A 27,042-nucleotide genomic window follows, 5' to 3' on the forward strand; every position below is an offset into this window, starting at 1 on the left:
AGGAAAGAAATTTTAAGGGCTGAACCTTGAAAAAAATAAACTCAGAAATATGCCAAACAAAGATAATTGATTGTCCGGGTTGAGTTGTGTGAGCTTTCCAGACAGACTCTCAATAACAAGGAGCTCTCCTCTTGGCCCTTTTCATCTCCTGATCTGATTTACATATTCTTGGCTTTGTGTGTGACCCTGCATTCTGCAGTAAGTTAGTTGTCAAATGATTTTATTCAAAGTAGGGATTACGTTTTCTCACTTTACAAATCAAATAATCCATCCTACCACATAGCTTTCATTTCTAGAGTGTGCTTTGAGCATGGCCCATAAGTAACATTTGTGTTCAAAACAGGAAAACGATGTGCAGTGATAAGGTAAGGAATTGGCCTTTCCTGGGTTAATCCTCCAGAGAATTAACTCAAAAGGATGGAAATGTGGGCCATCACCTCCTCTCCCTTGATGTATTTGTCATCTGGTGGGAAGGGAGCAATAAGCAAAGAGGGCTTTGTATTTAACACAGTTGAGATGCCAGCTGCTCCCACGTCAAGTGAGTGTGACTTTCCTCCCACTGGGTTCTCACCTAGGAAAAGCAAAGGCGGTCAGTTATATCTTTTCTGGAAACATTACAAGGAAGAAAGAGAGAAAAGCTATAGTAGAAGTGGTCTGGCCACCGCTGTGCTAGTAAGTTTGATGTTTGGCAAAACCTAAAAGGGGAGATTAGGACACTTGGTAATGTCTGTAGCACGTGTTGTATACCTGCCCTCTGAACTTGGGCTGTAAGGATGGGTAACCCAGGGCAGGAGCCAGGAATCCTAGGCTTATTTCCAGATCCACCAGTGACTTCTGTGTAGCACTGGGCACAGTCTCAACCCCTTTGCCTTTCTCTCAATTTTAAGTAAGTGTTGGCAGCAGATCCTATTTGCTAGGATCCCAGTGACTTTTTAATCTATAAAATGCCAAGGTCATTGAAAAATAACTAGCCATCTTAGTATCATTCCTGTTAATTATAGTAGCCAGTCCTATTCTTTATCTTTTCCCCTTGGGGTTCAAAATAAATATGTGGTTTGGGAGGGAGCTTGTAAAATGGGGGGTTATGAGTGACAGAGGCATAACAAATTAAAAATGACAACTGAGAGTGCCTTTTGGTTGGCAGGGCAGGGAGCAGGGGGAATGACCTATTCAGGAAAAGAATGGAGTCTTAGGTCTTTGTGACCATGATAAAATATGAGTCATTCTCTTAGAACAGTGTGCCTCGAGCATGGCCAGAGGCCTGCCTGAGTTCCTGGTACTTGTACTCCTTTCTGTATCCTTGGCACACTCTTGAAGTTAACCTCAAAATACCTCTGGCCCACCCTTAAGGATGTTAACTGCTTTCAGAACTGCTGTATGAAAAAGGAAAATCATATTGTAACAGTAGTTGCATTCTAGAAATGTACTTTGTTGTTAATGGAACTCGAGCATTGATGTGGTGTTGAGAAAAGAATGTAGGACTCAAGAGGGAAAAGATGTAGATTCAAGGCCTAGCAGTACCATTTAAGTAGCTGTGTGATCTCAGAATCCTTAATCTCTGTACCCAATTTCCCTGTTGGTAGAGTGGTGACAATTCCTAAATAAGATGTGTAAGAAATGTTTTGTGAACTGGAAGATGCCAGGCAAGAAGAGACTGTTGTATACCTACTATGAATGTGGACCAGATTCACCTGACATTTTCCCTTCTGCAGGTCGGGAATGATGAAGTTTTCTTCTTGCAGTGCAGAAACATGTAACTAGATAATACCACCCCAGGAGATGAAGAGAATCAGAATCGTCTTTGAGCGATTCCTTTCCTGAACCTCCTTCGTCTTCACTATGTCTGTAGGTAAGGGACAGGCAGAGGCTTCTTCTGACAAGTAAACAGGTCCTTTTATTGGCATAACAGGGCCAGAACAGAATTGTTTATTTTTTGTATTTTTATTTGCCTTGTCTCTACACCAGTGTTTTCATACCTGATCAGGGTTCAGCAGCCCCCTTGGGATCTTTGGTGGTGGGTGAGTCACTATTTTATCTGAGGCAAAAGTAGAGGGAAGGAAGAGGGTAAAGCATTGGTAAAACTGTTGTGAGGGAAAATGAGGCCCTTTGAGTTACAATCACTAGAGCAGCCTGAGATAATCTGGAGAACTTGTGGATCCCCTTTTTCCTTTCAGCTTCCGTCCTTCTCTTTTTGTGTCTGGACCTGCATAGTTAAGAGGCATAACTAAGAGCAGAGGTTGCTGCACTGTGTCCTCAGGGGCTTCAATGATGAGCCTCGTGCACAAGTGAAGAATGGAAGCCAATCAGAGCAAAATACTAGGACTTGAACCAGCTTAGACAAAAGCACTTTAATTGACAGTATACAATTTTCCAAAATATATTTTTGTAAGAAAACGGCAATAATTAAGTACAGTCTTTACAAACAAGTTTCTCAGTAAATTCCAGTGTACTTTAGACCCCTGTCCACTAAGACACATGCTCCCCCAGTCTCCTGGGCAAACTGCTTAACATTCACTAATTTTAAAAAAGACCCAGAGCAAATAGTAATCCCCTCCTTTCACTCAGTGTTGGGTTTTCACCAAACCTGAGTGAATCAGCTAATGACAGTGATGAAAGACATTGCTTTACTTTTGCCCCCCCCCCCCGCCTTCCCCTGTCTTGTTCCCTTTGATCCTTAGTCCTACTCAGAAGATCTATATGTAAAAGCTCATTCAAAACTTATTTCTTAGCAGAAAAGAATTGTTCATTTAAGCCTTAGACCTAAATAACTCAGAAGTATAGAAGACCAGTAAGGTTCCTATTTTTGTCTTCACGCTCTCCCTAGCCTTGCTGCAGATTCCAGAAGGGAATTCTGTCCTTTGTGTCATTCTGGTGCCTGCCCTTAATTAGCAGTCCTTAATTTGTTGATTCTTCCTGAGGCACACAGCACTGGACGGTCTTCCAACCCAGGTTTTAAGCCTGTTTTGTCACTAAACGTGATTTTGGCCAAGTCACTTTATTTTTCTGGGCTTCAGGCTCTTTTTCTGTTGTTGTTTTTTTTTTTAAAAAAAAGATTGGACTGGGTTCTAAAGCCCTCTCCCTATGACTAGAGAGTCACTTTCCAACCAGTGCGTATTGACTCCAACCCTTACTGTAACATGCTGGGACTTTATGGAGAGGGGATGAGGATCATATTTAAAAATAAAAATGCCCAATCTGCAAGACAGACACTTTGTCATCAGCCTGTCTTTTATTTCATTTTTCATCAAGAAAAAAAATTATTTCCAGTAAAATAGACATTTACATTCCTGTTTAGAGGGGAAAAAAAGCCTTCTCTCTTAGCTAACAAATGTTTTTTCAAAGTATATTTGCTCAGAGCAGTGCAGGGTGTATTAACATTCGGCTGTTGTATTTACATTATCAAAAAATACATATGTGTATCAGCTTGAACTTGTTTTCCAAAGTTTCTCCAGTATATTGTCTAAAAGATAAAGCTCAAGAAGTGGTTTAAATAAACTTTCTGCTAGCTTTCCTTATCAAGAGGAGAAAGAAGAATCTTGTGTCTAGACTAGATTAAACCTGTATTTTGTCCTACAATGCAAAGAATATTCTGTACCCCATTCATAAGCATTGCTGCGTCTCTCCCCACTCACATAACAGTGTGCTTCCCACTAGATTTTGTCCAGTCATCAGATTCATGGCTTCTGGTCTTTTATGACGTTTAGGGAAACCATTGTGCCACTGAGATAGAGTTTATAATCTCTCTCTGGCATAACTTGTTTCAAGTCATGCTGAGTTCCTGGTTCTCTTCTCTTCTCTTCTTCTCAGCCCCAGAATCTGAATTACCAGATAGCATCAGAACCCAGTAAAGATGTGGGTTTACAGATACATGGCAATAACGGTCTTTGATATAGGTGCCTAGCTAGTGTCAAGAGCAAGCCAAAGCAAGTTGCCCTAAAAGGCTGGAGCAATACAATTTGGATGCATCAAAAGAAGGGAACCTTTGAACCAGCCCAAAGCTTTTCAAGGTTCTCTGGACACAGCCACATTTATTCCTCTTGACCAAGCATAATTTTTACTCTCTGGTCCTTGCCAGTCACCATCTCTCTCCCCAAGAGGCCTGGGGGTTGTGGCTTTTGATTGGTTTGCAGAGACATATTTGCTCTCTCTGTCTAAACCTAGCTGCTGGAATGTGACCCGGAATCAGCAAAGGAGTAATCTAGTCTGGCCTCTCCCACAGTGGCCACGATAGAATGGGTAGAAAGAACCAAATGCTGGGTAGGAAAGAAGCAAACAGATCTTTTCCCAGTGAAACAGTATTTCTTCTATTTTCTCTCAAACTGGTATTCTCCATCCTGCCAACCTCCAAATAGTAGAGAATCAGGGCAAATACTTTAGGATCCTTGTTAGCTTAGCATCTTTCTAGCTCTTGGGAAACTCACGGGTCCTACTTGAACCTCTGGCCTTCCTTTTCTCCTAGGTATCAAATGGCTAAAGGCTATGAAGCGGGAATTAGGCAGCAAAGAAAGGACATAGATCTTCCTCTTGATCCTCTCCTTTAAAAAAAATAACCTATCCCAAACCAGATAGCCTATTTTATCAGAACTGTTGCAGCTTAGACTGCCCCTAGGTTCTAGGGGTCTGGCTTTTTGTCCTGAAGTGACCATTTTCATTCTCCTAAGCATCTTCCTAGTAGCTTCCAGGGAATTTATGCCCGGGAATTTATGCCCAGGATCAACAGAGAACATGGGCAGAGTTCAAAATTCCACACAGGATTCCTTCTTCTCAGAAAATCAGATGAAACCTCACAATGCCCAGCCCTCAGCTGCCATCTACGTAGCAGCTACCTGCTGAGCTCCCTCAAAACCCCTCCGCTGGGCAACAGTTGGCATTTTGTTTCCGAGATGCCACCAGAACCTACAGGAGCGCTGGGCAGCCAGCCCCACTAGGAACACAGAGGAGGGGACACAGCAAGCCCTAGCTCCGTGCCCCGACAGTGAGAGGTCACTGGGAATAGAAGTCCAGGACCGCGGGCTGTCCCTTACGCACCTTGCAGTGCACTATGCATCTAGGCCTTTCTTGCCCTGTGCACAGAAGAATGGAATCTAACTGAAAATGTCTCAACGATGTGAGCTTTGGCCTTTGGCAGCAGAGTTCTGGATTAAAAAAGAAGACAAAACTCTCAGCAACCTGCAAAGCCCCTGAATTTCCTATGATATGGAAAGTGAAGCCTATCCTTCCTGCTGTTTCAATCGATTGTCTATTCAGACACCTCTCTGCTGACTGGGCACCAGGAAGCTCTGTCCTAAAGCTGCTCTTTCACGCTGGATCTCGGGGATGACCGAGCTGGGGTCTTCACCCCATCGCATCGGCTGAGCAGTGACAACGAAATAGGAACACCTTGCCTTCAATAGCTGCTGCAGACCTTAGTCCCCGATGGGAATGGGACACCGAAGCAGCACTCGGGGAGTCTCTTCAAGGAGTGCCTTGGAGGTGGGCTGGGACCCATCCTGGGAGGAGAGGCTTCCCTTTCTCTGTTCACCTGTAGATGGACCCATGAGCAGACTTGTTCATACTGGGAGCCTTGTGTGCTGTGTCAGTCCCAATCTCATAAGCAAATGCCAGGAAAGCAGACTCCAGAACAAGGGGTTCAAGATCATGAATGACCTGTGTTAGTCCCAGGGGCCCTGGGACAGAGAGGGGGTGAAAACTGAGTGAAGGGAGGGGGGAGAACAGAGGACAGGAACACTGGCGGACGAGGCTGGCGTAGGAGATAGAAAACGGGACCCATCCTTTCAAGTAATCAGATCCCACTGCAACAGGGTCTGGCCCTGCCTTCCCCTCCATCCCATCCACTGACTGGCAGCTTCATCCCCCCTGCCCAGGGCAGCTCTGGAGGGAGGGCATAGGTGATCACAGCAGCGTGGCGTGGTGGCAATGGGCACTGCACTGAATGATCTCTGTTTTCATCCTGACTCTGTCACCTAATGGCTGTGACCTTGACTTTACCCTCTTTAGGCCTCAGTCATCTCATCTGTGAAATGAAGGGATTCTATTAGACGGTCTCTAAAGTCCCTTGGATGGCTCTTTCCTGATCTCCCAGCAGCACTGAGCTCAGGCACTAGTGGGTTATTTTACAAGAGGATTCTACACAGAATGTGATTTGTTCAGCTTGAAAAGGGAAAAATTAAGGCCTGTGGGGATTGGGGGGAGGGAACCCTCCGAGTCTGCTCTCCCTCCCCAGTCTTTCCCTCGAAGGGGAAGGATTTTCCTCCCCTGTCCACATGGCACTTGAGGCGCTTGGGCTGGAGCTCTGTGCACCATTGGAGGCCACCAGCAGACCTGATTAGAGGTGTGTGTCTTCCTCCTCCTCTAGGTCATCCTTGGTCAGGTTGTCCAGAGGGACGATCCAGCTGTCCCCCAGCTCCCCATTAAGGCTGACCACCTTTTTCTCCTGCATCTCGGATGAGGTCTCCATCACTTCCAGGGTTGGATTGTCGTGGTAACCATTCTCCACCGTCTGTAGCTCCTCTGTGAGTCGTTGCTAGAGTAAGGGAGATGACCCAAGAAAAAGGGGTAATTTTTGAGGGCTGTTAGCCTTGCTCTAGCCTTAATATTACACCTGTACCCCTATAATCCAGGAACCCCGATTTGGCTAAGGTGAACAACAGGTGGTCCTGGAGGCCTTCCTGACTACTGGCCTGCCTCGGGGCTAGTCTGAGATAAGAACTTGCCCCACATCCTAAAATGCCCAGCTCACTTCACCTTTGCCCTGGTGGCAAATCTGTGACATCAGTGGAGATGGACTTTGTCCTCCAGAGTCCTCCAATCTCCTCTTTCCTCCATTCCTTCCCCACCAAACCTTCCTCTCCAGGACCCTCTTCACCCTGCTGCATTGAACTGGAACGAACTGTAAGAAAATGACTTCCATCTGGCCGAGTGACTAAGGACCTCTCCTCTAAGCCTGAGCAAGATGGGTACAGCACAACTTCTAGCTATCTCTGCTGCAGATGGGAACTATCTGGAGATAGTACTTTCTCTCCATTTTTACCTAAGATACAACCTAGGTGGCACAAGACAGTCCCCCAGGAAGCTTTTAACAAATACACTGATCCAGAAATTCTGTTTCAATTGGTATGTGAGGAAGCTAAGCATGGGGGTTTTTTTTTCTAAAACTCTCCACAGTGTGCAGCCGGGGTTGAGAACCATGGGTCAGGGTGGAACTGTAATGAGGGAATTCTATTAAGGTAAATGAAAGAACTTCTGGTTAGACAGGTATGCGTCAGCCCATTTATAGCAGTGGATCCCTCAGAGCAACTCTGCAAGGTGGATACTATGCCCACTATGCAGATGAGAAACCTGAAGCTCAGAGATGATGACTTGCTCAAGGTCACCCAGATAATGGGAGGCAGAGCTAGGGCGTAACCCCAGTCTTCCTGACTCCACAGCCCACGCTCTTCCCTTTCACCACGCTGCCTCTTTAACTGTCCAGGCAAGTTTCCATGTCCTATAAGGGATGACCTCTGCCTATCAGAAAGGGCCCATGGCCCCCTCGCTTTTCTCTAATAGGGGAATAACGGGGTGAGAGTCATCCAGTGAACTGGACTGCTTCCCGGCTAGTGGAATGAAGTCCTCACCTGGTCCTTCCTCTGGGAGAGACGCTGGTGGCAGCAGCCATAAAGGGCCGCGACCAGGAGCAAGAAGGATGCCATGCAGACAATAGTGATGATGAGGGGCATGCTGAACCGGTCCTCGGTCTCTTCTGGTGGTCCTTGACCCTCAAACTGCATGTCATTGACTCCCACCTGGCCAGGAAGGAGAAAGTTACGTGGCAGAAAACAGGTTCCGGGTCACCCTCTCTCAGAACTCCCACTCACCTATGAGCTCTTCCACTTGGGGTTTGGGGGGGAACCCATTCTACCGCCCTGCTGTCCCCTCTTACCCTCCTATCTTCTAGACGCTTGCAAATCAGAGGTTCCTCGACAGAGACAGTGGACCCGGGGAACCGTGGACTTCCAAGGGACAGGCCCCTGACCCGGTCTGTGCCAGCACACGGGGGGCATCCACTTACCTCTTTTAGGTCATCCCATTTGTCTTTCAGCAATTCATAAACGTCCGTGGGAAAGAGCTTTGCTGAGGGGGAGAGGGAGAGATGCCGCTTCAGTGGTCTAGCTCAGAGTGACGTGGTAAGGGACCAAGGAGGACATCCTGCATCTCAGTCCCCTGAGTGGTGTCTCTCTCGGGTGGCCAGGGGTTGACAACTGACCCATCCTTGTGTTCCTGCACCTCCTACCCCACTCCCACCCCACACAGGCCTCAACCTCCCCCATCCCCCCCCACCCCTGCCCTCAACTCACTGCAGATAGTGATTTGTTTGATTGCCACTGCCTGGATTTCTGGAACAGGTGCCAGCTGTATATGGCACTGATCTTGAGCCGGGTTGAAGGAGGCTTTTGCTGCTCGGCACAAAAGCGTGACCAGCTTGTCATTCGAAGCGGTCGCATTCTGTTGTGGAGAAACCGCAGGTAATTCCTCAGGGATCGTGACAGCAGCCTAGGCTTGTGGAGCCACCCTTGAGCTAAGGTCAGGAGGATGCTGTTGTCGGCTGTGAACTTACTCCCTTCTCCAGCCACAGGCTGGTGCCATTCCCAGGCCTGCCAGGAGTGGTGAGTCATGTGCTGTCCTCCCGGGCCAGCCCCTGCCTTCTCTGCCTCACGTGGAGCTCTCCCCCTAGTCTCCTTACCCTGTTTATCTCATCGTGGTTGAGCAATACCATTCGCCCTAGTGCCGCTTTCTCCCTCAGAGCTCCTTAAGGATCACGACCTCCTGCCCCTCATCATCTCTCTCCCCAGAAGGACCTGAGGAGGCACTGCCAGTGGGGAAGACGCCAGGCCTCTCTGAACCTACCATTTGCCAGCCCTTGATGCTGAGCTCAAAGACCTCAGGAGGGGAAGCCCTGGCTCTCAGCTCAAGGTTATCCATCCCAAAGTCGAAACACCTGTGCCCGTCCCCTAGGCTAAGACCCTGAAACCATAAACAGGCTGACGGGAGAAAGGCGAGGCCATCACTGCACAGGGGAAATTGGGAGTATCTTGAAGATGCACGAGGACGTCTTAGACGGGCGTCTTCTGTATTTTTCAGCAGAAAGGGTGTGGCTGGCTGGCTTTAAGGCTGAGGGTGAGGAAGCAAAGTGTGGGCAGCTTTTACCCAGCCCTGCCACATCATCCAGAGACACCCCAAACTGGTCAGATGTGTCTCTGACCAGAGTATGGAATAAGGGTACCGAGATGAAGAAAAGGACTCCATATGGCTTGTCCCACAAACCATCCCTTGGGTTTCTACCTGGAATTTCCTTAGGCTTACTAATTCCCCAACCTGCTACCAGGTAAAGATCCAGGGCTTTCCTCTTTCCATTCACAGCAAAGGAAAAGAACGCCTCTTACCACCAAACATGCCCCTGTCAAGTTTCAGCCAAAAAGAGAGCCGGAGGAAAGGCCAAGCAAGCATCAGTGTGATTCTTACCTTGTCCAATAAGCCCAACCCTAGGGGAACACTGCTCCCTTTTAAAACTCTAGCTTTTCTATAGTTCACTTGGAAAATTCCAGCAAAATGGACACCCAAAAGGAAACAACTGCAGAAAATAGGTGGTACAAAAGTACCGTAAACCCAAGTTTTCCATCCTATTCTAGTTCCATGGGGTGTTTGCCAAAATAGCCACTGACCAGGAGAGGGCAGCAGTGAGCCATCCATCACCAGCACTCGCTCAGGCCTCAGCTACTGACCAGGCTCTGCGGCAGACATCCCCAGACTAAAGCCCTTAATCCTAGGGAGACTGGCAGTCTGAAGGCAGTGGACACACTGCTACACATGCAAACTTACTCACACATGTGCTGAAACCATCTCCCCCAAACAATACACAAACAACTCCCCGAGGGGAAAGACAACTGTCGGCAACAGCTCCCCTAGGTTAGAGGGTGGCCATCAGATAACATCATGGACCAGGAAATATAAAACCACAGACTACTAGAACAGGGAGAGTTAGGCAGACTAAGCCTCTCATTTTCAACTGAGGCCTCTGAAGCGCAAAGAGATCGACTTAACAAAGTCACATCCTGAACTAGAAGCAAACAGGAACCAGGACTGGGGTCTCCAGACTCTCAGAAGTGAAAGCCCAGATTCCTGGCCCTGCGGCAGCCCTGAGGGCGGGGCTTCCCTTAGAGAAGTCTGAACCTGGCTCTGACCCTCCATAAGATGGGAAGGGACCACGTCCTGTCCTACTAGGAAAAAACAAGAGCAGGAAAATGAAAACATCTCTCTGCTCCTTTCTGGAAGGAACACTTCACTCCCTTCCACCTTCCGTGACCCTACTGCTAAGCAGCATTTTGGGGATGTAGATCAGAGTGGGGCTCAGATGAGCAAGGTACTCACACAGATGTTGGTTTTCAAGACATCAGTTTTCGAGATGTTCAGGACGAGCATCTTCTCATTCAGCTTTTCGGGAGAATCGCACTGTATCTGGAAGAAGCCACTGGGATTAAGGGTCAGGCTGAGCCTGACGAGGTCTTGTCTTTCTTTGCCTTCTCCCTCCCTCCCTTGGGTGGGTGACAGCAAGTAAGGAGTTGGGGGCAAGCTGGGAGTGTGGCCGGCTGGAGATGGAGAGCCAGGTGTGTTTCTGGCTATCATGCTGTCTACGCCAGAGTCCAGCAAAGCCAGCGAGGGTGAGTGAATGATGACAGCTCCTCACAGCCCCCCCAGGCGCCCTGGGGAGGGAAGAGTAGAAATGCTCTTTCTGGAGTCCCTTCTCTCCGACTCTGGGCTCTCTCACCTGTCCCACACCTGCTGGAATTACTGAGGTGGGAGAAGGGACACTGGAGCCTTTGGGGGCAGTTGACTCCACATGAGTGATGGAGCTTGTGGGTGCCCTGGCAGGAGATGTGGTCCCAAGTCCCGATGAAGAGCCTGTAGGCTGCAGAGCCTCAGAGGTGCCAGTGACAGCTGGCATCTTGCTGGAGGTGTGTTGAGTTCCTTGTGAGGCAACCCATGGTGCTATAATTGGGAAAACAAAGTTTATGAGAAAAGGTGAGTGGTACCTTTAACACAACAAGACAGGCTTTCTTGTTCCTAGTTTTCTGAGGTTCTTTGGTCTTATCCCCCCACATAGACCACAAGCAGACCTAGGAGGCAGGCTATGAAGAGGAGGAGGCAGGCAGATGAAGTCAATTCCCATAACCTAGTACAGGATGAGCAGACTGGATGAGCCAGCGTAGGAACCCAACAGAAGAAGTATCAACAGCAGTGACAATGCCGGCAGCAAAGCTAACATTAACTGAGTACTTGCTCCCTGTGAGGCTCCTAAATGCTTCAAAGGTACTTTCTTTTTCAATCCTCACAACAACTCTGTGAGGAAGGTACGGTAATTATCCCTATTCTATAAACCAGGAAACTGAGTCTCAGAGGAACTCGATGAATTGCCCAACGTCACACGCTAACAAGTGGCAGAGCAGGGACTGGCACCCAGGTTTCTCCAACTCAGAGCACCAGCTCTTACGCAGGAGGTGACCACCGTGCCCTTGTGCCGTGGCTATCTAGTTCTTCACCACACACCCAAATCACCTCCGGGGCTGGGGGGTGGAGGTTTCCTCAAAACGCAGATGCTCAGGTTCACGCCTAGAAGTTCTGATTCAAGAGATCCGACCTGGGTCATGATCTTGAGGCTCACGATCCATCAGTGAGTTTTGAAATTAATTTACTGGCTTAAGACCAGCACTTAAGAAAAAAAACAGTAAATGCTCCACTAGGCGGGTCAAAACCCTGAGCCCTCATCGGAACACACAGCTCTGCCAGCGGCGATGAAATGGGAAACCAACGGCTGAGTGAAGGTGGTGCATATTCATGAATATGAATATGCATGAATCTCCAGCAACTGTACAGAACATAAGCATTTGTAAGTTTCTTTTTGCTTGAAAAAAGAAAGGCATTACTTACTTAGCGTGGTCAGTGTCCCCTGCGTCGTGAAGGTGGGACCCGCCATTGTGCCTAAACTTGTAGCTGCTGTAATTTTGTTTGGTCCCTCGAAGGAGCTCCCTGCAGGCTCTGAAGTCACAGGGACCGAAGTCACAGGGACGGTGCTAGGCTGGTGAGTGCTTGCTGGGGTGGGCAAGGAAGGAAGAGCAGGCATGATGACTGAGGTGTTACCGTCAGTTGGAGGGTCAGAGGCTGCCCGATTTCCTTCCTTAGTGATCACACTGCTTGTGGTCACACTGTGGCTACTCTGGGTTCCAGATTTAGCTGAATTGCTTTTAATTCCACTCTGGCTGCTTGTGGTTTCAGGCTTTGTCGAGACAGTGGTTGGTGTGGTTGTAGAATCCTTTGAGTCTTTAGTAGTTATAGCAGAGTTGCCTGTGGCTGGTTTCTCATCTTTGCCACTGGCTGCTGCAGTCGTGCTTTGCTGGGCTGAGGTTGGCACTGCCCTTGAGGTGTTAGGCGTTGTGGGTGTGCTTCCCTTGGTCTCCAATGCAGTCACACTTTTATCAGTGGATGGTGGGACTGTGCTTTGTTTGACTGTGTCTGGAACACTGGATGGTGGAAGTGTGTTTGGCTTGCTTTCTTCGGCAGCTGTTTCACCACTAGGCTTGACTTCTGTTTACAAAGACAACACAGAATCAACTAGGGCATTAGCTGGAAGTCTTTCTCTCCCCATTTCTCCAACTCTTCCCCAGGATCCAGAGGCTTTGCTCCCATCCCTGCCATTTGTCTTGGCTGAAGGGTCTGGGTCCTTGTGCCCAGATTTTTCTGGGGTTCAAGAAGCCTCTAAGAGGGAGACTGAGAGGGAAGCAGAGGAAGTCAAGGGAAATTCCACTCAAGAGAAAGACTAAGCAGCTAGTCCCGCTGCGTGTGGGAGCCTGCACTGAATTCTGTGCTCTCCCATCCGGCCCCAGGCACTCGCCCTTCAAGGTTCCCCTACCCCAGCAGAGAACCATCATCACCTCCTTCTCCCAGACCCATGAGCTTGCAGAAGACTCAACAGACTCATGCGTACTGAAGTGCCCTGTTCTCAGCATGGCAAGAGGAACACGCCTCTGTTCCCCTGGACATGTAGCTAGAAGGAGAAACTGGTAAAGTGAAATTACACAAATTACCATTTAAGTACAACTGCGCTGAGGAAGAAAAGTACACAGCGCTCTGACTGTGTCTAGCATGGGAGCTCAAACCTTGTCAAGGGGTCAGGGAAGGAAGGCCTTTTATTGATTGATTGAAGGAACCATTAAGTGACAGGTTCGGGCCCTGGGATACAAGGGTAAGACACATACCCTCAGGGAGCTTACATTCTAGTGGGAGAGACAGAGATTAAACAATAGACAGACAACTCAATGTCAAATTCTGGTGACGCTACGGAGGAAATGAAGAAGGAAATGATACAGAGAACATGGGGAGAGGGCTGTTAGAGAGAGAGGTAAGGAAGGACTTCTCAGAGATGACCACTTAGCGAAGACTTGAAGGACAACGAGGTGAGAGCTGTGTGAAGAATGTGAGGAAAAGTGTGCCAGGAAGAAGGAAAGAACCTGCAAGTCGCCAAAGGAGGGACAAGAGCTCAGAGAAGACAAGTCTGAGAGCAGTTCAGTGAGTGAGGGGGGGAAGGAGGAGGGCTCAGAAAACTCGGGGCCTCACAGGTAAACTGACACTATACGTGCTGTCTAAACCATACCCTTCTGAGAATAAAAAGGAAGCGCTCTTAAAAATTGTATCCTATGTAAAATGAGACAAAAGATCACCCTCCTTAGACCAAAATAAGGATAGGGGATTTTATTTTAAGTGGGGGGAAAAAAAAAGCCACTGAAGCCATGGAAGGCTTTAAAGCAAACAAGTTTTATAAGGTGATTTACAAAGAAACATACTCTTGCTGCTTTGGGGGACATGGATATGGAGATGGAAATTAAAGAGGCTGTTACAGTAATCCAGATGAAGTGGATACTAGTCAGCTGTATTAAGTCATTGACACAGGAGCCAAAAAGTGGATGGATTCAAGACTGTATTTTGGAGTTAGAATCAACTACTTGCTGATGTACTTACTAAGGGAGGGGAAGAGGAGAGGCCAGGATGATTCGTGGTTTTCTGTTTTGAGCAGAAGGGAGAGAATGGTGGGAATCGGCATAGGGGACTTTGGCCATTCTTTGTAGCCAATCAGAATCTGTAGCATTTTTCTATGCTTGGGGAATTCCCCACACAGCAAGACTGAGGGAAGCGGGATTTGCCTATTATAGATGCTGAAAATGCCAGCCTCCCTTGTGACCAGAGCACAAGCACGCACTCAACTGCCATGAATGAGACACCTCCACCCCAGCCAGTGCGTAAAGGGGCAGTAGACTATGGGGAACCCTGAGGCAGGAGCAGTGGAACCACGCTCAAGTGTGAGCAGCCGTGGAGGTGATGCTTGAGCGAGCATCCACAGCCAAAGCTACAGCACCTGGAGCTTGGCACTGGCGAGCAGCACTAGCCTCTTCACACAAGTTCCGTAAGCCTGACTCGGATGATGTTAAAGGTAGCCCTGAATGTGGTCTTCAGCAAGCCCAGCTCCTCCATAAGCTAGACAGTGTCCCAATATCTTTCACATGTGCGCGCGCGCGCACACACACACACACACACACACACACACACATTTTGCTAACGAGAATCAGGCGTGATTGCGGGCAACAGAAATTCGAGGGTTAGTTATTGGACCTTATTGGGGTTAAAAGTAACTGGAATTCTGCAAGTATGAAGGGAACTGACTTGACTATCCTACAGCATCTCATGGAGAAGCAGTCACAGTAGCGCCTGCCATCTAGAATTAAGTGCCCATAAAGTGGCTTTGGCAGGACTGAGTGGCTACTGCCATAGAAGAATATGAAGAGCACACATAAAAGGACGTGTGTTAAAAATCAATTTGATGGTGGTTTTTCCTTCTTAGTAGTTCATAAAATAATGGTGCTTCTTATAACTGATCATGTCAGAGTATCTTTCTGGTAAAAAGTGAGATTGCAGAGGGGAATATCAGCAAGGGAGGTTGGGTGGCGTGGTTACTTCCTACTACGGCAAAGAGCTGAAAACGGCTTCTCAGCCCCAAAACTGCCGACGTTTTGGGCTGGGTACTTCTTTGTTACGGGAGATTGTCCTATGCATTATGGGACGTTTAACAACACCCCTGGTCTCTATCCACTAGATGCAAGTAAGACACATACATCCCTCCCAGTTGTGACAACCAAAAATGTCTCCAAATATTGCCAAATGTCCCCCGAGGGAGACAAAAATCACTACCAGTGAAAACTACTGGCTTAAAGGGAGACAATAACAAATTCTAATTCCTCAATCCTCCTATCAAAGCAGAGACTGGAAAATCAGAGATTTTCTAAGGCTACAGTAAAGGAATCTCTTATTGCTTGCAGCGAAAATGCCGAGAAGACCAAAAGACAAACTTACAGGTCTGATCCCAGGAGTTGCCAAATTACAGCGTTAGTGTAGTTCATAGCCTCACCAGGTCTTTTACTTGAAAACAGGACCTTGAGAAGTGTAGCGGTTACATATGAGAGGGTGCAGGTGAGTCAGAGTCTCGATAAAGCTCAATCTGCAATGGAACTCGCTTGTCGGAAGACTCAACCACTCTTCTCCCGTCTGATGACGCAGTTCCCACCTTGCTTGAAAACTCAATAACCTCACTGGAGCTCGGTGACACAGAAAGCCATATCCCTTCATCACCTCCACCACTCTTCATTTTTTTCAAACCTGTAATAAGTCAGATGCCCACGAGGACAAATACAATTGAGTCTGACCCAGAAGAAGGCTTCCACCCTAAAAAAATATCTGCAAAAACTCTAGCAAATATGTATGGTTAACAGAATATGAGCATGCTAGATCAAAGAGAGATAATCATAGTTTTCTATCAGGCTGAATTTATCAATATGGGTATGCATTCCAGAGATTTGGATCAATATGCTGACTCAAGCAGCTAGAAGTCGTTCTAATTGTTTTCTTAGTTGGTTGACTGAAACCTGGACTCACTGGTAGTCCACATATTAAATAAAGTTAAGTTGCCAGAAATTCCTTGTAAGAAATCCAAAGTCTTAGAGAGATAGAAGTGTCCGAGTGGTTTATCACATACGGTCTGCTTGTTCACACTCTCTGTTCCTTAAGAAAGCTCAAATGACACTCCCTTCACCAAGGCTTTGAGAAATACTATATTTCAGGAGTTCTAAGATGCACATCTTTTCATGTCTCTGAGATGAGGATGTATTATAAATTATCGTAAGTCACACTTTGACAGTGTTTTTTTTCCCCCAAGTGGTTCATAAAATAATAGTGCATCTTATTTTGGATTATTTGGTGTTTTGGATTTTGCTTACATTTGGTATGTTGTTGAGGGGACTCGGAGCATGTTCTAAGAGATTGTTCCGGCTGTTCTTCATCAGCCAGGTATGCTGGTAGGAGATGCTGCTGATTTCAGTGGGAATGGACAGCAGGTTCGTTGGGTAGTAGGGCATGAGCAGAATTTCATTTCCAGGAAAAAAGGTGGGTGTGATACCCTAGGCAGCAGGAGCAGCACGGTAATCAGAATAGTCCAATGGGGTAATTCTGGACAGTGGCTAGTAATCATGTGTTTTTTTAGGATCAAAATTGATGGATGGTCCACTGAAACCCTACCTATAAGCCCGGCAAACTGAGACCTGGGTTGAATCACCACAGTAGAGAACACAGCCAGCCACTCATCCAATTCCCAGGACTGAATCTTTTCACAGACTCGGGGTACCTTGAATGAAGTGTGTATTAGTTTCCCAAGGTGGCTATAACAGATGACCACAGACTGCGTGGCTTCAAACAACATAAATGTGTTATTCTCTCATGGTTCTAGAGGCTAGAAATCTGAAATCTGCAAAGGCAAACTCCCTCTGAAGGTACTAAGGAAGAATTGTTCTTTGCTTCTTCCTAGCAATTGTTAGTGTTCCTTGGCTTGTAGTTAGAATCACTGCAGTCTCTGGCTCCATCATCACATGGCCTTCTTCCCTGTGTGTCTCTGTGTCTCTCCTCTTATAAGGACGCCAGTCCTTGGACTTAGGGCCCACCCTAATCCAGTATGATCTCATCTTAACTTGATTACATCTGCAAAGACCCTATTTCCAAATTAGGTCACATCCACAAGTACCAGGTATTGGGGATTAAGACTGGAATATGTCTTGTGAGGAGGACCCAATTCAACCTCCTAATCTGCTCCCCTGCCTCCACTTGTTCCACTATAAAAACGAGGGTTCTTCTTTTCAAATACTAGAAATCAATCCTCTCTGCTTAAACAGGAAGTGAATTTATTAAAAAGATAATCAGGGCTTCCCTGGTGGTGCAGTGGTTGAGGGTCCACCTGCTGATGCAGGGGACACGGGTTCGTGCCCCGGTCCGGGAGGATCCCACATGCCGCGGAGCGGCTGGGCCCGTGAGCCATGGCCGCTGAGCCTGCGCGTCCGGAGCCTGTGCTCCGCAACGGGAGAGGCCACCACAGTGAGAGGCCCGCGTAACGCAAAAAAAAAAAAAAAGATAATCAGTTAGCTAGTAAAATCACTTGAGATGGCTAGTCAGAAACAGCACCCAGAACCCTTCTCCTGAACTCCTCTGGTGAGTACCTCATTCCCACCACCGACGAGCAAGGATCGCTTCACTTTGCACCGCTGATGCCATTAGTCCTGGATACTGGATTTCATTTCTGAGGGATCTGAGTCTGTAGGGATGCTGTCAGTGAGAGGCCCTTGCATCTACTTCTACGACTGGACGCAAGGGTAGCAGGAGGCACCACAGAGAATCCCCGGGTTCCATCCATCTTCCTCCCTGCCTCATTATGTAGCAGCATATAGGCATCACAGTAAGATGCGTAAATCTTTTAAGGTTAATTCTCTACTTATTTTGCCTTCGAGTGAGTTCTCTGGTGCAGCCCTGTGCTCTGTGGAATATCATCATGGTGAAGAAGGCGTTCTATAAGTCCATGAGTAGAGTTGCTGACAGATCATGGCAGCTGAGAAAACACATTCAAACCCAGAATGTGTCTGTTTTAGCTCCCTGCCTACACCATGGCCACTTGTTCATGAGCCCACAGAGCAGTCACTAGGTGGAGGGAGAGAGAAACTAACTGACGGGCACAATGGGTCACCTTGTCCACCTGATTAATGAGAGTGAGACAAAAATTCTCATGCTCAAGATCATCCCAAGAAGCTCATCCACATGCCTCTTCCATAAAACTCCTTGCACTGATTCTTCATTCTTGTTTCTTCTAAGTTCCTAAAAATCATTAGCTACTGCCTAAGAATCTGGTCAGAGCCTCACCTCTGTGTAGCTCACCTTCCCCCCCCCACACACACACACACAAAGACCATGAAAGGTACTATTCAAGTTCTGCTCATTGGAAGAACTTTCTTTCTATACTATCCTTCAGGGTCTCCCCTAAAAAGGGCTATTATCCCACAGCAGTCCACTCTGGCCTGGCTCCAGCACGTTATACACATGAACATAACTTGGCGTTTTCATTCCTCAGACAACAGATCACAGAGAACTAACTCATTTGAAGCCCTTTAGGTATGAGCTGGCTGGAAGGTGGTGGTGTGGCGTGAATAGGTGTGCTGAGGGTGTGAGCCACGTTGCAATTGACATGCATCTCTCTTTAGGGTCTGCTCAGATCTGGTTCTCTATATACTCTTCAATTTGATAATGGAAAGCTGAGAAATAAACCCAAAGAAAAATAGGAGGAATGAAATAATAAAGATAAAAGCAGAAATCAATGAAATAGAAACCAAAGGACAATAGCAAATATCAACAAAGGCAAAAATTGATATTGCAAAAAGGCTAATAAAATAGTAAAGCCTTAAGTAAGGATGACCAAAGGGAAAAATAACCCAGAAGGCATAAATGTAAAATATGAGGTATAAAAACAATAAGATATTTATAATATATAGGCCATTATGAGCAAATGCTAATAAATTTGAAACTGATGAGATGGACAAATTCCTAAGAAAATACAACTTAACAGAGTGACTCAAGAAGAAATAGAATAATTTGTCCCACATTCATAAAGAAATTGAATTAGTCGTTAATACTTTTCTCATAAAGAAAATCCAAACATGGATTCAAGGATCAAATAATTCTAGCTTTATATGAACTTTCTATAACATAGTCTGTTCTGCCATAATATGTGTCTGTAAAAAGAATTAGTTCGGGACTTCCCTGGCAGCGAAGAGGTTAAGAATCTGCCTGCCAATGTAGGGGACACGGGTTCGATCTCTGGTCCGGGAAGATCCCACATGCCTCGGAGCAGCTAAGCCCTGCCCCACAACTACTAAGCCTGCGCTCTAGAGCCCGCAAGCCACAACTACTGAAGCCCACGTGCTGCAACTACTGGAGCCCGCGCTCTGCAGCAAGGGAAGGCACCACAATGAGAAGCCCGCGCAGCGCAACGAAGAGAAGCCCCCGCTCGCTGCAACTAGAGAAAGCCCGCGTGCAGCAACGAAGACCCAACGCAGCCAAAAAAAAAAAAAAATCAGTTCATATACAATTGTCAATCAACAAAACGTGAAAAGTACAAACCAAAGAAAAAGCCTGATAAGATTTGGTTCCATCAAAATTAAGAACATATGTTTATCAAAAGAAACCATAGGACTTCTAGTTTCAGCCAATGAGAATAAAGAGCTGGAAAGAACATATGTCCTACCCTCACAGCAAGAAAAAAGCTGGAGAAACAGAAAATTGATGACTTTTTTGAACCCATTGGAGAACTGAGGTCATGAGCAAACAACTCGCCTGAAAACTGGTGACACTCAACCACAAGGAGAAACTGGACTCAAGCATTTGCTTACATGGGGCAGAGTTCGGTAAGAAGATTAAAGTTAAAATGTTCAGTGAATTGCTAAAGGCTGAACATGGGCTAATGTGAAAGCGTGGAGACCTGAAAACTGCGGAAATTGAAAGGTTCAGACCCTTGTGTAGACTTTTCCCCCCAGGAACCCCACCTGCGGTTCCTAAGGATGCCTGGGGAGAGCCTTGAGAAGTTTCCCCCCTTGGGGCTGGCTGGGGGAAGGAAACAGCAGTGACGGCTGAAACTCTACATAGTCCCATATCCCCTGGAAAAAAAACCTGACTTTTCAGTGGAAGTCAACAAAATCCATAGCCTGAGGGCACTGGCAGAAACCCCACCACAGCAGAGGAAGGAAACCGACAGCCACCAATGAAACACCAGTGAAATGTTGCCTAGATCCATCTCCCCTATTTCTGCTAGGAAACAAAAGCATTCAGCTGCAGGAGAAACGTAAAAAAGGATAGCCTGAAGGAAGTGGTGGAAATCCAGTGCAGCTGGGAAAGGGAACAGACAAATAAAAAAGCTCTTTACCCCTGGCAGAGGGCAGGAATATGTGTTCTAAGTCCAGCATAACTCCTAGAAAAGAGACAGGAACACTAGCGAAGGCCACACCCCCCGAGCCCCAGGTTCCAGTGCGTGTGCAAAACATCGGAGAATGTCCTTCTACCCTGCCTTTAACTCAAAATGCTAGCAAGTGTGAAGGAAAAATAAATGGAATATAGCTGGGGGAAGCGGCTGCCAAAGACTGCCTCACAGGGAGCAGCAGAAAGGGAAGCCCCACAGGCAAGCAGGGACACAAACAAAGGTCTCACCTGAGAAACCTGCAGCCCCCGGTGCAGCATCAAGTTTTAAACCCAGACCACCTCTTGACTAGATTAACACAAATCCTCACAATGAAGACGCAGCAGAAGAAAAGCCATGCTTTAGGCAACCACTGATCTAATCTCTGTCGCAATACGGATTTTGCCTATTCTGGACATTTCACATAAATGGAATCATACAATGTGTGGCTTCTTTCACTTAATTTAAATATTTTTAAGGGTTCATCCATGTTGTGGCACGTGTCAGTTCTTTACTTCTTTTTATTGCTGAATGATATTCCATTGTAAGGATAGACCACATTTTGTTTATCCACTCATCAGCTGATGAACATTCAGGTTGTTTCCACTTTTTAACTATTATAAATAGTGCTACTATGAACACTTGTGTACAAGTTTTTGTGTGGATAGCTTTCATTTCTCTTGGGTATATATCTAGGAGTGGAATTTCTGGGTCACATGGTAACTCTGTATTTAGCATTTTGAGGAATTAATTGCCAAAACTGTTTTCCAAAGCAGCTGTACCATATTACATGCCCACCAGCAGTGTATCAGGGTTCCAATTTCTCTACATCCTCACCAACAAGTGTTACTGTCTCTTTCATTACAGTTATTTAGTGGGTAAGAAGTATCTCACTGTGGTTTAACTTGCATTTCCTTAATGACTAATGGAATATATATATATATAATATAAAAGAGTTAATACATCATAATCAAGTGAGGTTCATCTCATGGCTAGTTCAGTATCTGAAAATCAATCGATGCAATTCATCTTAACAGTGAAATAAGAAAAAACATACAATCATCTCAATATATGCAGAAAACTCACTTGACAAAATTCATCATTCATGGGCTTCCCTGGTGGCGTAGTGGTTGAGAGTCCGCCTGCCGATGCAGGGGACACAGGTTCATGCCCCAGTCTGGGAAGATACCACATGCCGCAGAGCGGCTGGGCCCGTGAGCCATGGCCCCTGAGCCTGCGCGTCCGGAGCCTGTGCTCCGCAACGGGAGAGGCCACAACAGTGATAGGCCCGTGTACCGCAAAAAAAAAAAAAAATTCATCATTCATTCATGATTTTAAAAATGTTCTCAGCAAACTTGGAATAGAGGGACTTTTCCTAACCTAATAAATGATATCTCCAAATAAACCTACAGCTAACATCATACTTAATAGAGGTTGAATGTGTTGCCATTAATTTTGAGAACACAGCAAGCATGTCCTCTCTCACCACTCCTACTGAACTTTGTACTAGAAATTCTAGCCAGCTCATTAAGGAGGGAAAAACATTTCTTAAAACAACAATAAAAAGATAACCCAATTTGTTAAAATAGGCAAAAGATCTACAAGGAAAAATTGCCAAAGAAGATATACAGATGGCTAAAAAGCATGTGAAAAGATACTCAACATCTTTAGTCATTAGGCAAATGCAAATTAAAGCTACAATGCAATATCAATACACATCTATTAGAATGGCCCAAAACCACCTACAATAGCAAATGCTAAACAGAAATTCTCATACACTCCTAGTGGGAATGCAAAATAGTACAGTCACTTTACTTTGGAAAACAGTTTAGCAGTTTATTTTAAAGTTAAGCATTACAATACCATATGATCCAACAATTCCATTCTCATATATTTACCCAAAACAACTGAAAACTTGTGGTCACACAAAAACCGATATGCGAATGTCTACAGCAGCTTTATTCATAATCACCCAAAACTGAAAACAACCAAGATATCCTTCAACAAGTGAATGGATAAACAAACTGTTATATATCCATACAGTGACTAAGAAATAAAAAGGAATGAACTACTGATTCATGTAACATGGATGAATCTTAAAGACATTTTAGGTGAAAAAAGCCAAAAGGCTATACATAGTATTTTATTTCATTTATATGATTTTATGGAAAAGGCAAAACTATAGGGATAGAAAACAGATCAGTGGTTACCAGGGGTTGAGGGAAGGAGGAGGAATTGACTTTTAGGACAATGGAACTGTTAGAAATGGTGCTGGGATGATGGATACAAGACTCCACATTTGTTGAAACCCACAGTAGCCCCCCACCAGAGAATTAACTTTACTTTTTGCAAACTTAGAAAGAAAAAAAAAAAGAAAACTGAGATGTTCAGAAAAATCCCAGGATGTAACAGGGACTATGAAAATAAACTATGTTACAAGTGTATAACGTACCTCACTGGAGGGGTGGGGGAAAGAAGTTGACCAAAGTAACCAGAAAAGAGTTTTCTGACTGGATACTGTAAGGGTAACAACAAAAAAAGAACTCTATATAATAAACAGTGTACTCTAAGCGGTAAATTTGTTTCTCACAACGGTACGGGATATCAATTTCAAATCTACTTTACTTGTGTACTAGGGTTGGTCAAATAAGTAAATAAATTATAAATAACATGAGCCAGAGTTCTCACTGTTGGAGAAAGAAGTTACAAATAAATAAGGTGTGTGGGGATGAGGCTAAATGAACCCTGTGATACCTGATTAGAGAGAGAGATCAGTATGAATTCATGTATGTGTATGTGTATGTGTATAAATATACACATACACACACAGACATATAAAGAAATGTATAGATTTGTGTGCATACATGGGTTAGTATAGGTAACAAGCAAACGTCTGTTAAAACTGATGTGATAAATAAGTTATGGTATATTCACATACTAGAATACCACTGAAAATCAGTGAACAAGTTTTATATTGTTATATATATTTATATGTATATAATATACATATTATGTATTATAATACACATATTAACATGAATTCATCTAAAAATAATACTGAACAATAAAAACAAAACCAAAAGTTTATATGGTTTTATTTACAGGGTTTAAAAATCTACATTTTTAAACCCTGTAAATAAAATTGTTTAAAAAACTAAACAATATAGTTTTAGAGACAGAAACGTAGAAAACATTATTTACATTACATAGAGAATTTAATACTAAGTTTAGGATAACAGCTACTTCTAGGGGGAAATAGGGAGATGCAACAGGGGCTTCTGATTTTTCTTTCCCCCAAGGAGGGAGTGGCTGAGGGTGCTAGATGATGAGATTGGCAACAATGATGTTCCCAGCAACCTCAACTCGCGGTTTCCGTGGGAACAGTGCAGGTGGAAGCCTAACTCAGGCTGATAGAAGATGAGTGAACGGTTGGGAAGTGAGCTTGCGTGTGTAAATAACTTTTTCAAATATTAGCTATAAAAAGAAGCAGAGGAAATATGGCAGTCGCTGGAGGGAGCTGCCGTAGTCAAGAAAGTTCTGCTTTTCTTTCTGAAGGTGGGAGATGCTAGAGCTGTTAAGAATGCTCCTTTTGTTTTGTTCCCTCTCCTTAAGATACAGAGGGAGATACCCCATGTTAGGCGGTAGGATACACCCGCCTTTGAAACTGGAAGGAAGATGGTGGACACAGACACTGGTACATTGGTAACAGTGGTAGCGGGAAGACAAGTTTCCATTTGACAGCCTCAGTTCCCTCAGCCAAGCCTAGATGCAATCAGCAATACCCCACAGAGATGAAATAAGAGAGGAGGAGGAGTTGTGTGGAAGGCGAAGGTATGAAATACTCATCTTGGAAACAGGAAAGGGAGCCTACTAGAAAAGTGGTTCTCAAAACTCTAGCGAGCATCAGAATCTCGTGGGGGGCTTGTTAAAACACCATTTACGAACTCAGCCCAAGTTTCTGATTCAGCAGGTCTGGGATGGAGCATGAGAATTTGCTTTTCTAACAAGTTCCCAAATGATTCTGATGCTGTTGGTCTGAGGACCCGCACTTTCAGAACCATTCTACTAGAGAAATAAAGGATGACTGCCAATTAGTATCTGGTGCCAAACTGGGCCAGTTTAGCAGTGTTCCTTTCTGCTGCTTGCCGGCAGGCATGGGAGCAGTGGAGGCAGGGTTAACCTGAGGAAAGGGTTTTGCTAGGTGAGTTATGATGGTGGGAGAGGGTGCAAGAGACGTGAGGATACTTGTAAGGTCGGGATTACCATGGTAGGTAGTGAAGTATAGGATGGATAAAGACAGACGGGGGGCTGATAGGCAACAGTGAAGCAGCGATGGGTTATTAGACTGGCTGCCCTGAGTTCAAGCAGTATGGTCTAGGTGTACTTGAGCAAATGAGTTGGAAGGTGGAGAAACAGTGATCAAGGAATGAAATACTTAAGATTGCAGAGGTGGTGCATGGTATGTGGGTGATAAAGTTCAGGGTGTGAAATGGGAATAACTGAATGACGTAGAGATGGAAAAAGGTCAAGAGATAAAGGCAGGCGCGAAGACAGAGCGGAGCCTTCTAGTCCTGGTCCCGCCTCTAACCCTTGAGGGCTCGGCCAAGTCCTTGGTCCTCTTGAAACATCTGCGAAATGGGCTAGGTGACTTCTAAGGTCCCCGAGGATGTAATGGCACTTTCCCAAGCATGACGCTGTGAACACAGGTAAGTCTGCTTTTGCTGTGACAACAGTCACTTCAGAGGCCTTGCTCTGGGCCTCCTTTCCAAGAGCTGACCGGCCTTGAAACTCATTCTCCCGGCATGTGACACCCGCTTCAAGAGCCTTACCTCCCAAGAGCAGGTTCTGCACGTCCTGGGGAAGGGTGCCAGGCAATGCCGCCTCAGGTTCAGCCTGGTGGGCATCTGAGCCCCTCCCAGCTCTCTAGGGCCCACCCTTCTCAGCCCCCAAATCCTGTGGCCCATCTCAAACTGGCCCATTTATTGCCAGGCTTCTGGATGGCAGCTGGGAATTAATTACAGTGGGGCAGGGCAGGCTGGGGGAGCTTTGGAAGGATGCAGGTCAGCAAGGGAACTGGGGCTGCCCTAGGAGCAGAGAGGGGCTGCGGGCCCACTGCTGGCCTGGCCAGGACTTTTCCCCAGGGCCAGTATATCAGATGTCCTCTCTTTATCCTGCATTCAGCCCCCTCACTCTCCCTCTGCCCTTCATTTTGAAAAATTTGATGCCCCCCGCCCCATGTAATGTCCCCAACTTCGTGCTTCTTGGGTTTTATTAAATCAGCCGCCTGACCTGGAAACTCATTTTCCCAGTACGTGACATCTGCTTCTTGAGCCTCTTCCCTCCCAGAACAGAGAGCCGCACCCCTCATTCCAGGTGGGTCTTTACAAGTCCCACACCCCAGCAGAGTCCGGCCATCCTCCCCACCTACCTCTCTCCTGCACAGCTGAGCACTCCAGACCTTCCATCCAGAAGCCCTTCTGGACCCCCCTCTGCCTCAGTGTGGGTCCTGTCCTGGGAGGCTGTTTGCTCTGGGGTTCTGCTCTGGGTACCTCACTAGTCCTATACCCATCCCTTGTAAATGCCTGTCCCTTGTGGCTTTAAGAAAGCCAGGTGCCCTCACCCCACCCCCCAAAAAAGGTCCTAAGCAGGCACCGGTGGGGACAGGGAGGCTGCGGGAGCCTGATCTGGGCAGACAGCATCAAAGGACAGCAACTGGGAAAAGGGGTCAGGGCTGGGCGCCTGGGGAGAGGGACAGGGAGGCCAACTCGCTTCACCTCTACCAACCGGCTACGGCACTCTCCCAGGGCTGCCCTGGACTTGGGTAAAGCCTGGACCCTCTCTGTGCCTTGGGTCCTATGTCCTCAGGCTGCCATACCAGAAACTGGGTGACTTACAACAACAGAAACTGATTCTCTCACAGCTCCAGAGGCCAGAAGTCTGAAAGCAAAGTGTGGCCAGGACTACACTCCATTTGGAGGCTCCAAGGGGAACCCTTCCTTGCCGCTTCTGGCTTCTGGAGGCGGTTGGCATTCCTCAGAAGGCAGGAGCATCACTCCCATCTCTGGCACCGGGGCCACATTGCTGCCTCCTGTCTGTGTCTCTTATGAGGAAACTTGTCATTGAATTTAGGGCCCATCCAGATAATCCAGGATGACCTCATCTCAAGATCCTTGGCTTAGTTACACTGGCAAAGACCCTCTGTCCAAATAAGGGGATAATCAGTTTCAGGGATTTACTGTACATATCTTTGGGAGGGGGGAGGGGTGTATATTTCAGCCTGCCATGGTCCGCATCTAAAAAAAACGGGGACTATGACCTCTGGGACTGCTCTCTATACCCCTCCAAACGGCCCCCTGCTTGGGCCGAGAGCCCCGAAGATGCGCCTGGTCAACTTTCCTGGCATAAGGGGAGCTACGGACTGAAAGTTTGTATCCCCACCAATTGATGTGTGGAAGCCCTAGCCCCCAGTGTGACAGTGTTAGGAGTTGGGGCCCCATGTTGGGATTAGTGTCCCAGAGCTTCCTCTCTCTCTCGGCCACGTGAGGACACACGGGAAGATGGCAGAGGGTCACCAGAACCCGACCCTGCTGCCGTCCTGATCTCAGCACTCTCAGCCCCGGAACTGGGAGACAGGAACTTCTGCT

At 46.4% G+C, this 27,042-nt stretch overlaps 1 protein-coding gene across 4 annotated transcripts in view; it reads right to left on the reverse strand.

Moving 5' to 3' along the window:
* Positions 1 to 2,333: 2,333 nt before the first annotated feature.
* PODXL (podocalyxin like) overlaps positions 2,334 to 27,042 on the reverse strand; it is a 41,211-nt gene continuing 16,502 nt past the window's right edge. For 2 of the 4 annotated variants that reach the window (XM_082632897.1, XM_082632896.1), the window contains exons 2-8: positions 11,965 to 12,618; positions 10,805 to 11,025; positions 10,408 to 10,494; positions 8,337 to 8,484; positions 8,051 to 8,112; positions 7,617 to 7,784; positions 2,334 to 6,523 (exon numbers count right to left, since the gene is read on the reverse strand). In XM_082632897.1, the coding sequence (XP_082489023.1) occupies positions 6,326 to 6,523; positions 7,617 to 7,784; positions 8,051 to 8,112; positions 8,337 to 8,484; positions 10,408 to 10,494; positions 10,805 to 11,025; positions 11,965 to 12,618 (1,538 nt within the window). In that variant the 3' untranslated portion in view covers positions 2,334 to 6,325. Of the gene's footprint in view, positions 6,524 to 7,616; positions 7,785 to 7,921; positions 8,113 to 8,336; positions 8,485 to 10,407; positions 10,495 to 10,804; positions 11,026 to 11,964; positions 12,619 to 27,042 lie in introns of all 4 variants that reach the window. The other 2 variants (XM_082632895.1, XM_082632894.1) reach the window with 1 other exon arrangement.

Source organism: Mesoplodon mirus (genome assembly GCF_964341445.2).
Source record: "Mesoplodon mirus genome assembly, chromosome: 9".
Classification (NCBI taxonomy): Eukaryota; Metazoa; Chordata; class Mammalia; order Artiodactyla; family Ziphiidae; genus Mesoplodon; species Mesoplodon mirus.